General features: G+C 35.2%; 2 protein-coding genes across 2 annotated transcripts; one reads left to right on the top strand and one right to left on the bottom strand.

Moving 5' to 3' along the window:
- Positions 1-349: 349 nt before the first annotated feature.
- On the top strand, positions 350-2,416 carry LOC104106749 (uncharacterized). The gene is made up of 3 exons (XM_009615367.4): positions 350-551; positions 938-1,008; positions 1,520-2,416. The coding sequence occupies exons 1-3, from the start codon at positions 477-479 to the stop codon at positions 2,256-2,258; spliced, it is 885 nt and encodes a 294-aa protein (XP_009613662.1). The 5' UTR covers positions 350-476; the 3' UTR covers positions 2,259-2,416.
- Positions 2,417-2,496: 80 nt separating this feature from the next.
- LOC104106738 (uncharacterized) lies at positions 2,497-8,952 on the bottom strand. The gene is made up of 2 exons (XM_009615355.4): positions 8,255-8,952; positions 2,497-2,914 (listed from the first exon to the last, which is right to left on the bottom strand). The coding sequence occupies exons 1-2, from the start codon at positions 8,464-8,466 to the stop codon at positions 2,857-2,859; spliced, it is 270 nt and encodes an 89-aa protein (XP_009613650.1). The 5' UTR covers positions 8,467-8,952; the 3' UTR covers positions 2,497-2,856.
- Between the last annotated feature and the right edge of the window lie 2,485 nt (positions 8,953-11,437).

Genomic DNA, 11,437 nt, shown 5'->3' with positions numbered 1-11,437 from the left:
TTGCATATGTAAATACTTTCAAGACCTTATATTGACTTTTCTAAAACTTTCGGTACCTCTTTCCAAAAATCAAATATTTCAAAAATATCCTTAAAATTTCTTAAAAAGAATATGATAGCGTAATAGAAACTTTATTAAAAAAAAATAGAATCTCAATATTACAGAAAATCAGATAAAAGCTGGCAAACAGTCTTTGAACCTTGTCTTTTTATCCATTGCCCCACTTCATTATTATTTCTAACCCTTTTTCTTAACGTTCCTATTTTCAAATACCGTTGGAGGCAACATATTTAAATCCTCCATTACCAAAGAAGGCCACATTCTCCCCTACCCCTCCCCCCCCCCCCGCTCCATCCCACCCCCCACCAACCAACAAACTTTCATATAAACACACTGCAAATATACAAGCCAAAATCTTCCTCCATTTTCTCTGCAGGGGTTTTTGGAAAATCACTAAAGCATAGATCTTTTTAAAAATGGGATGTTTTCTTGGTTGTTTTGGTTTTACCACCAAGAAACAAAAGCGTATAAAGCCTTGTAACAAGTTCCAAGTAAGTTCCCACTGCTTGTTAAATTAATTTGTGTCAGTTTTTAAATGGTTACAGGGCTGATGAATTAGTTAGAAATGATGGTTTATACTTGTGTTCGATTTTAACTCTATGCAAAATTTAATTTTTCTGAGCCGAGGGTCTATTAGAAATAGTCTCTTTACTCCTTCCCTATCCCTTGCCTCTAGGGTAGAGGCAGCGTACACACTACCCTCCCCAAATCTCACTTGTGGGATTATACTAGGTTGTTGTTGTAGTCGTCGTTGTTGCAAAATTTTGATTTTCTTTTATATATATGAATTGGATGAAGCCAAATCCTTTCATAAGAAGTGTTTCCCTTGTGTTATTCGAATTCTAAATAAGTTTGCTTTTTTGAATCTTGTTTATAGGTGCATCAAAAGTATGTACAACTAGACTCTGAGAAGGCAAATGCTGCAGATTCTGTAAATTCTGAACCCAGGTGAGTCAGTAACTCATGAGTTTTTCTTCTATTTCTTTTCATTTTCTTTATAATAGTGGTGTCTGGATCAGTTTATGCATCTCTACCATTTCACTGAATACCTACTATCTTCTACTAGCACAGATATTAAATAGTTCTACCCAATACGGATTAGACAAATGAGATTTAACCACCTAGCTTTTTTTATTTGTCTTCTTTGGAATTTGAACATTGATCTCTCGTAATTTTCACTGGCTTCGAGGCCATCGCAAATTTTGTTTGGCTTTTCTTGATCTTCCATAATTTTCACGAACTTCATTAACGCCAATTAGGGAGTTTGTAAATTTTATAATAAGGAAACAGAATAATTCCAAGTTGAAAAATCATAGATAGAATATCCACGGCAGGGTCTAGACCACAATTGCCAACATCGCCCAAAATCGGATGTCACAATCATCACAAGCATCTAATTTTTACAGACTTTATTGACTTGCGTGGTCACTTTCATGTTTTTTATTTGGTTTGCATGCAGGGATAAGCCTAAAGAATCATCAAAACCTAAGGTAAAAAAGAAAGTGAGCTTCAATTTGAATGTTAAGGCGTATGAGCGAATCCAAGACGATGACAACAGCACAACATATTTCTCAGATGAAGAGCAGACACAATGTGTATACAATGAACAAGAAACTGCAAAAAACAGTATGTCTATGTACCCTTCAAGTTATCGATACTATAACTGCAACGATGAGGAAGACGAGATAACACTTGAGGAAAGTGATATCGATGAACTTGATGAAGAAGACTATGGCGTTAGCGATGATGATGATGATAATGAAGATGGTGGCGACGAGACAGAAAACAAGTTTGAAAATGATAAAAGGCTGAACAAAGATGAAACAAATGAAGTAAGTCAAGATAATAGAAATTTGTATGGGAATTCTGTGCTACTTCCAGTTGAAAATCTCACTCAATGGAAAGCAGTTAAAGCTAGAGGAGCACAGCAAGTGAAACATCAGAAAGAAAACACTATCAAATTGGATGGAAAACAAGAAATACCTTTGCTTAAAAAGCCAGTAATCAATTGTGCAGACCTAAATCTCAAAGATAACTCTAAGCCTAAGGCTAAGGAGCACGAAATTCCAGTTGATGCCAGTCTCTCAAATTGGCTGGTTTCAGCAGGAGCAGCATCAGTAAATCGCTCAGCTGTGTACTATATTGAAGATAGAGCTAAAGATCATCAAGTTGTGCTTGATATAGTCAATACTATATAAACAAAGAAAGTGCAGAGAATGGCCTAAATACATTTGAATTGATGTTTTTGTGTAAAGTATTGTTTGTCTTTATGTTTGGACAGTACATGATTTGTGAGTGCAGTTGTGTTGTATTCTTATAGACAAATTTGGGGACATAAGATTCCATTTGGGGAGCCTTGTATTTGGTTGAGAAGCATATGAATGTTGTAATTCATTATTTACAAAAAACAAAGTAGTGGACAAATGAAGAAAGATGTTACAGAACAAATCTTGCTATGCATCTAGCTATATGCTAGAACACAATCATCAGATGTAAGCTTCAGTACTCATATACATTATATTTGGAGCAAAAGAAAACAAGAAAAACTGAAGGTTCTGTATGCTACATACAACAGAGGAAGTCATTCTCTCTATCTGATTGTGTACAAAGGAAAGAGTCGATTCATTTGGCTCGAGGTGCCAGGTACCTTGAACCAAAATTAGAAGTTGACTCTCTTTAACAAACTGCCGTTATTGTAGGCTATATAAGATGTGAATCAAGGAGATTCAACGCGTTGATTCACCCTGTATTAAGTCAAAGGAGATTCAACTGGTTTGGTAGTGCATTCACTGAGAACTACATTATTCTGCAAATGCAAGAATCTGATTCATCGTCATCTGAGTCACTGGTATCACTGCAGAACAAACAAAAATTTATACGTTAAGAGTAATCCAAACTATTATAAAAACATAGCATACAATTCCAACTTCAGAACTAATCCATTCTTGTCTTTTTGATGAACTAAAGAAACTATATCGAGCAGTGTTCTGCAACTGCAAGTGCCAGATTGCCAACACTCTGAGATAACATAAACAATGGCTCATTAACAAAAATTCAATATCTACACTCGTTCTGGATGTAAACCATTAAAGTCAAATTTATTATGAAAGTGAGTTTTTTTTGGATAAAGGAAAATGATATATTTTCCCATCTTAATCTGAAAGTTGGGCAGTATACAACTTTATGATGTAACCAAGTTTAGCTTATGTAGTACACTACAAAAACTAGTTCGGTCGGACCTTTATGTATCACAATAATTATGAAATTAGTAATGACTCAGAGCATGGATGTCCAAGAACTTGCCAACTTTATACCATAAGAAAAGGTACTCAACTACATAACCATCACCATTTGGAAGGAAAGCTAAAAATAAGATATCACAAGATTTCAAATGGAATGTCTAAATCATGGTAGAAGTTCCGCTCTAAAACAATATGATTATACTGGGATGAGGTAGACATTCCATTTGAACATCTACCCTTTGTTATATAGAGCCAAATAGTCACCTGCGAATTACTTTTCCACCTGTCAACTAGTTTTTGCCTTTTTTCCATTTTAAGAACCAAACATCAAATTACGAGGATTATGTGTTTACGCTAGGGATAATAATGGGGCAAGGTGGGGTAGGGCAATGCTTAGGTAGACAGGGCAGGGCAGGATGGCGGTCAATGCTTATTTTTCTAAAATAGTAAACTATATAGTGGGCAGGGAAGGGAGCCATGGGTGTCTGCCTCTGATATAACCACTTTAACCTACAACGACAGAAAGATGTAGTAGGTTTCCGTACTTTTGCATTCTGCCTTGTTAGTATTACTTAGTTCATGAAATGTTTGTATTCTCCATTGTTGGATTTAGGGTATATTTTTGAAGCTTTAGAAAAAAAGATTTTGTTCAGGGTTATGGTTGAGTATTTAGGATTATTATACTGGGACTTCTAAATCTTTGTTATGTGAGCTTGTTTTCTGCAGGCACGACCTTTGAGAAAATGGAAAAGTTAGTTTCTAACTAAAGCTTTACTGCTTATGTAGCTTTTAGATAATTTAATTCGTAGTATAGGAACAGCTTTCGCCTGAGTAAAGGTCTTAGACCCTCACCTCATAGCAGTGAATATCAATGACCAGTTAGGTAAGATGCAGAATTTTAAACATGTTAGATGGATTTGGCCAGTTGTTAAAGCGTCTACGGTGTGATTTCTGAGATGATTGGCTATCTTTGAAAGGAGCGAAAAGAAAAGGCAAAACTAGGTAGCAGATTTGGCTTCTGGGTAACCTCCACATTGGGAATGTTATGTTTTTACATTGTAAATATTCTGGGAAAATAGTATAACTTTTACAAGGATATTTTCATATCGCTAGCTATCATCATCATGGTTTTGTAGGAAACTATTTGCACTGCCATGTATATTTATTTTTGGGAAAAGGGTTAAATATGCCCCTTTACTGTGCGAAAAAGATCAATTTACCCTCCGTTATACTATTCATCCATAAATACCCGTGACGCCATAAAAGTGGCTCAAATATACCCTTCCTCCTTTAGGGCTTTCCAAGGTGGAAGCTCAATCCTACATGGCACTGGCATTTTGGCAAGGTGGACACTACGTGGCATCGCCCAAACCCATGTTACACCCTTCCCTACACTTCTTCCACCACTAGCACCTCCTCCCCTTCCACCACCACTTTCACAATCAACATTACCATGGCCACCACCATTTTCATTGGTGTTCAACATAGCTGTTCAAGTGCTGTTGGAATCCCTCGCTGCTGCCTCATAAAATTAAATTAAAAAAACCAAAGTTGAGCTGCTAGATTTTTTCCATATGCTTTAGGAAGGCATCGATTAAAGAATAATTGGTCTACCAATTAAGGTGGACGAGCAGAGCCAAGAAGGTTTTACCTTCCGATATGTTTATATGTATTGTCCTCCCTACTAATATGTGTTAGAAGATCCAATTTCAGCAGATGGTGTAAATATATTTCTTCATGATTGAAAAAACAAGAAAGTTAAAAAAAAGTCTTCGAATTAGGCCTAAAATGTTAAGCAAGGTCTTTTCAGTTGTTGAAGGATGAGTTTACAATTCTTTATTCTTTTCTTATTTACAGATGATCAAAATAATTCTTATCTAGAGTTTTCATGTACACATAGATATTGCTTAATCAACACCTGAACAAAAACCAAGTTTTAACCATGAACAACATAAGAAAGCTACCTTACAAAACCCACCGAAAAAATAATAAGAAATTCAAGGAGAAAAATTATTTTCTTACCTGTTTACGAAAAATTGATCTGAAGGATATGTGCCCTCTAAATATATCCCCATAAAAGACAAAAATATACAGCAAAGGGTACTCGAAATTGTCTGAAAATGGGTTTGAATTGAAATGGAATTATAAGCGAAAAGATATCTACATTACTAATTTCGAAATGGAGTTGAAATGATAGTTTTGTTGAACACCAATGAAAATGGTGGCTGTCATGGTAATATTGATTGTGAAAGTGGTGGTGGAAGGGGAGGAGGTGTTAGTGGTGGAAGAAGTGTAGGGGAGGGTGTAAAATGGGTTTGGGCGATAAGGTGGCATGCCACGTGGCGTCCACCTATCCAAAATGCCAGTGCCATGTCGGATTGAGCTTCCATCTTGGAAAGCCCTAGCGGAGGAAGGGTATATTTGAGCCGCTTTTATGACGTCGGGGGTATTTATGGACGAATAGTATAACGGAAGGTAAAATTTATCCTTTTCGCATAGTAGAGGGGCATATTTGGTCCTTTTCCCTTTAATTTTTACTATTTCAGTATGCATAAGATTAAAGTCATTATCTTCAGGTACACCTAGTTGTTAGAGTTAAAAAGATTACTATAATTCAGAGGATAAAATATAAAAAAGAAAAAGAAGACTATGATTCAGAGGACAAAATATAAAAAAGAAAAAGAAGCAAACTGAAATAGAAAAGTTTTAAAAAGAAAAAAAAAGTTAAGGAGGCTGGACAGCGTGTAAATAGGGAATTATGTTAAAAAAGGGCAGGGCAGGGCGGGTTAAACGGTGGCGGAAGAAAGAATCATAAGCCCCATTTACCATCCCCAGTTCCTCTTAGCTAAGCCTAAGCAATAAACATAAATTTAATCTTAATAGATGTGAGAAAAGTCAGAAAGCAACTTTAATTGAAAGCACAAAAATAAAAGGTGTCAGTACCTATGGAGCAAGCTACCCTAACTCATTTTTTCGATAATTAACAAGCTACCTTAATTATACACCAGGCTTCAACCGAACTCCGGTTATCTCTTACCTCATTTCCTCTGATCAAAGGAAACTGCAGTTACTTTTTTCACACCCATAAGCGGACCACAGTTAAAGTGATAGAAATGCTGTTAAATCAGAGATAAGCATTGCTCCCAACTGGGTTAAAACCCCTTATACTCTGTTTGTTTCCCTTGAGTGAAGATCAGAGAGAAATGTAAGTGATTTAATTTCTCCTCTGTCCAAAAGGGCGGAAGAAGCAAACATGGAGGAATTTCCCACATTCTGACCAAAAGAAAAAAGAAAATAAGTTGCGTACATCCTACCCTCCCCAGACCCCACTTGCGGGAATCCACTGGGTTTGTTATTATTGTTGTTTACTCCTATTCCACTTTGTAAATTTTTCTACCCTTCCTTTTCATTGCTCAATCCAGCCTAGAGGAAGTATTGGACCTCCTAGTTCATATGTCAAATTAAATCTGGGGGCATTGGTACTGAAGACTGGAAAGAGTCCAACTCTACTCACCTTACTAATAATATATTGTGCAACCTACAAAATCCAATCAAAATATCATTTTGGTTGCTGAAATTTTGTCAAGACACATATACTCTAGTGCTCAATTTTACTGTGATGACGTACGAAAGCAAACTGTAGAGACACACAGTTCCAAGCAGATGGTTCTATGCAATAGTATTGTCGATAAGTCATATCATGAGAAAGGGCTTCACCTCTCCCAAGTTGTTAATCCTACTTCTCTTCTCGAGCTGCACACATTTTTCTTAGACCAAGATTTCTTAAAGATTCTACACTAGTACTTACTTCCGCAAGGATCTTTAGATGTTTGAGAAACCTATAATGAATGCAATAGATGGGCAAGCTAAGATTAAACGAGTACTACCAGCTCATTTAATGTCTATATTGTCAAACAGAAGTGCTTCTAAGTAGGGGGAGTTGCCACTAAATTCACTTTCATATGAAACGACAGCATGCTGCATTTGGATGGCATACTACTTAAGCATTTTTTTCACTGTGTTTTGCCTTTTTGGATAGGTTGAGCATTTAATTGTTATGCTACTCAATGCTAACAGTGAAGCTTGTAGGTTTTGACAAGATCAAGGCCAGTAATGGAGCCAGGATTAGAACATGCACTATTAAGGTCTAACAGTTCATCAGCTATTAGTTTAGGAAATCCAATGATTGCATGTCTTTTTTCTTTTTGGATGACGGTGGTGTCATTGCCAGTTTGGCACACCTCGACTATTTCACCAGGTAGCTTGTGACTGTCCACAATCACAGATTCTGGGTAAACATGCCCACCAAAGTTGGAGCATATGAGTTCACATTAAGCGTTGTAGCTGGGATTCGAACATGGAATCTCCAGGTTGTCACTACTGTGCCTCAACTACTTAGTCATCCCCTTGGGAACTAATAACAACAGGCTGTATTTTGCTGCTTATATGCCAAGCACAATAGCATCATGGACATGCAGTCTACAGCTGTGATTCACTCAATCAATCTGCTTATCATCGAAAAGATATCCACACACAGGCTACATATACATCATTTAGTACCGTGTTTGAGATATGGCATAAACGAAATACCACACTTAAGTTAATTTCTTTTTATTTTTATATTTTTGATTTTTTGATAAATCAAAAAACTTCCAGGCTAAGTTACTATACCTTTTTTTTTTTTTAATAAAGACTTAAGTACTATAACATAAATAATTCTACTGAAGATTATTCCTTTGCCACATTAGTGATCGACTGTCTAAAATATGGAACTTATGTAGCTATAGTATGCTTCTCCTTGATGAGCAACCAATACAATTCACATATAATCAGAGGAAACTTAAACTTTGAAACTAATCTTACGGACCAAAAATTTTATATATTAACTATAAGTTAGCAGCTAGAAGCCAAATAATAGCTGAATGAGGAGAATTTGATCAAAAGAAATTTACCTTGGCTGAAATTCCAAAACCTCAGCAAGTTTATTCCCATTTGTATCATTCCACTGCACTTTCCTCTTTGGTTTACCTTTGGTTTTTGACAATCCACCTTTTTTACAAGGCAACAACAATGCTTTAGACTCATCATCCTCATCTTTAGAAGCTTCCACACTATCTACATACTTATTTTTCTCCCCTTTAAATTCTTTATTTTTTGTATCCATTGCCCAAAATACACAATAAAAGAAAGCTTCTTTCCTGCTAAATTTACTTAAAGAACCCCCAAAATTAGATAATTCCAATGCAGAACCAATAAGCCCATTGCAAAGCTCAAATCTTTGAAAGAGAATTTCAAGATTTAATGCATTATCTTTATGACCCACAATAATTTAGCTCTTAAATAATAACAAAACATGGAATTTGCAGATTCTTGATTTTCAAATCCTCATAAAAACCATATGGTTATGCATTAAAAACTCAGCTTTTTTAAAGAACAAATAAAGGGTCAAACAATTTAAGCTCCAAGATTCTTTTTTTCCCCTCTCTCAATGTGAAGGCAAATGGATCAAAAACCCCTTGAATTTGTATGATTAGATTGGAAAAAAGAGAGAAATAGAAAGGGAGACAGGAGTGTGTGTGTTGTGGTGTGTGTGTGTGAGAGACTGAAATAGGTTGTTTGATTACAAAGAGAGAAGTGTGCGTTTACTTTTGTTATTATTTGTAGAAGCTCATAATAATAATTTGGATTAAATCTTCTATCTTTGCGTTCTAATTATAATTGCTGCCGATCTTGACTTACAACTTGTTTGGATGATTGCTATGTATCATTTTATGATGTAATTGTATAGTTTTGGTATATATAATACTTGAATAGATTGTATTATTTATTGTTATTTTGATTGCTATATATTATTTTATGACATAATTATATCGTTTTGGTATATATAATATTTGAATAGATTGTATTATTTATCGTCATTTTGTGATGTTATACACCAGCAATATCAAGAATAAATTTATAATATTACAAGATAAAAATAAGATACAAGGTAAAAGTATGATATAAAAAAGATATAGCAAAAGATAAAATAGAATTATTTAATAATAAGAAAGAGCAAGATGATAGGAAAAAAAATAATATAAAGACATGACCACACCAAAATCACTGGTTATATAAAATGACATTTTTCGTCGTTACGTAACGACATGTTTAACGAAACGATACAATAAAATTTAAATAATAATCGCAATAAATTTTGTAGTTAAAGTAACATAACAATACATTATTGTCACGACCCAATTTCACCTATAGGTCGTGATGGCGTCCAACACTACAGCTAGACAAGCCAACTATTAATTTAAACACATATTCAATTCTTTTAATATTAACCGAGTAATTAAACTCTTCTTAATTTCAGGAATTTAGACAATATGAAAAGATTTAGTAAATTAAAATAATCAAGAACAGAATTAAATCCAAACATTCTACTAGTGTGTGTGTCAAGACCTGATGTCACAAGTATATGAGCATCTAGTAGATTATACAAAGATTCTAAATATTGTCTGAAATAAAATAGACAGAATAAAAATTTCAGGAAGAGGCACTGGTTGCTGCAGAATGGCTCAAAAGGGCAGCTCACCACTAAGCCTCTGAATATCGTGGGTGTGCGCCGATAGGTCCAACTATAGCACATGCCTCAGGTACTGCACAAAAAAGTGCAGCAAGTGTAGCACGAGTACGTAAACAACGTGTACCGAGTAAGTATCAAGCCTAATCTCGAAGAGGTAGAGACGAGATTGTCGACTTTGACACTCAATAAGGGTCAATAATAATAAATAAAATAAAAATAAAAATATTTAAATCAACATGATTCACGGAGTTAACAATAATTTTATTTAACCAACATAAATAATTAAATTCCTTCAAATGCAACAATTCTCAATCTATTAATTAAATTCACAAGCTGCAATTAGAATATCAAGGTATCATGTAATTATTATTATTATTATGCACGATTTCTGTCGAGGTCGTACGACCCGATCCAGAGTGTCGTGTACGCTGCCGAGGGACGTGCGGCGCGATCTATAGATGCATCTATACTGCCGAGGCATTCGGCACACTCCACAAGAAAGGGGAACATTTTCTTATGTACCTTCGGAATGAGAGTATATTTATTATAAGATTAATTCGAGAGGATGAATAATTTTTTTTAACAATTAATTAATTTAAGCAGAAAATTAAGTATATGAGATTTTCATCTTTTACTATCTTTCCCTAACAATTCACAATATATTTCAAATAATATAATTAAATAAAGAATATAATTTACACGCGTAATTCATGATTTGAGTCCTAAACTACCCGAACTTTAGCATAAATAGTAGCTACGTACGGACTCTCGTCACCCCGTGCGTACGTAGCCCCCACAATTTATAACAATTATTAATTTAATCATCTATGGAGTAAATTCTCCCTCACAAGATTAGATAAGAGACTTACCTTGTCTCAAAGTCCGCTTTCCAGTCAAAATGTCGCGTAAACACCTCAATTCGGTGCCGAAAAATCCGAAACTATCCAAAAGTTATATAAAATAATTAATACATATTCAATAATTCGAAATTCATCTATTAAATAAATTACCCTATCCAAAATGGTAAAATTTCTAAAATTCATCCTGGGCCCACGTGCCCGGATTTTGAAAATTTTCGGAGGAAAACGTTAACCATAATCTCAAGAACTCAAATATATAATTTCTATCCAATTCCATAACCATTTTGGTGGTTAAAATCTCAATTTTATAAGAATCTAGGTTTTTCATCTAAACTCTTAATTTCTAAGATTTACCGGTTATAATCTACCCATAATCTATGTATTTAACTCAAGGTATGTAGAATTAACTTACCTTCCAATTGCTAGTTTAAATCCCCTCTCAAAAAGCTCTGAAATCGCCCAAACATGGAAGAAAAACGGACTAAAAAATGAACTGAGCCTCGTCCGTTTTTAAGGTTCTGTCCAAGCAGGTTTTTCACACCTGCGAAGGGATTAACCGCACATGCGGCTTCACATCTGCGCAAATTCCTCGCAGGTGCGAGTTTTACTCGCCTGGACCAAGGTCGCATCTGCGCGCGCTGCTTCGCACCTGCGCGTTTGCAGGTACGCCAAAATTCCGCATCTGCGGCGATGGCCTCCCCTTC

Source organism: Nicotiana tomentosiformis, chromosome 9, assembly GCF_000390325.3.
Source record: "Nicotiana tomentosiformis chromosome 9, ASM39032v3, whole genome shotgun sequence".
Lineage (NCBI taxonomy): Eukaryota > Viridiplantae > Streptophyta > Magnoliopsida > Solanales > Solanaceae > Nicotiana > Nicotiana tomentosiformis.
Note: the sequence above shows the minus strand (reverse complement) of the source record. Positions and strands in the feature narration are given on the sequence as shown.

Bases quoted from the DNA above. Each gene is read 5' to 3' on its own strand.
- LOC104106738 (XM_009615355.4), bottom strand. From the start codon at position 8,466: ATGGATACAAAAAATAAAGAATTTAAAGGGGAGAAAAATAAGTATGTA. The intron at 2,915-8,254 runs GTAAATTTCTTT...TTTGTTCTGCAG, and splicing joins GTTTTGGAATTTCAGCCAAG to TGATACCAGTGACTCAGATG.
- LOC104106749 (XM_009615367.4), top strand. From the start codon at position 477: ATGGGATGTTTTCTTGGTTGTTTTGGTTTTACCACCAAGAAACAAAAG. The intron at 552-937 runs GTAAGTTCCCAC...TCTTGTTTATAG, and splicing joins AGCCTTGTAACAAGTTCCAA to GTGCATCAAAAGTATGTACA. The intron at 1,009-1,519 runs GTGAGTCAGTAA...GTTTGCATGCAG, and splicing joins TCTGTAAATTCTGAACCCAG to GGATAAGCCTAAAGAATCAT.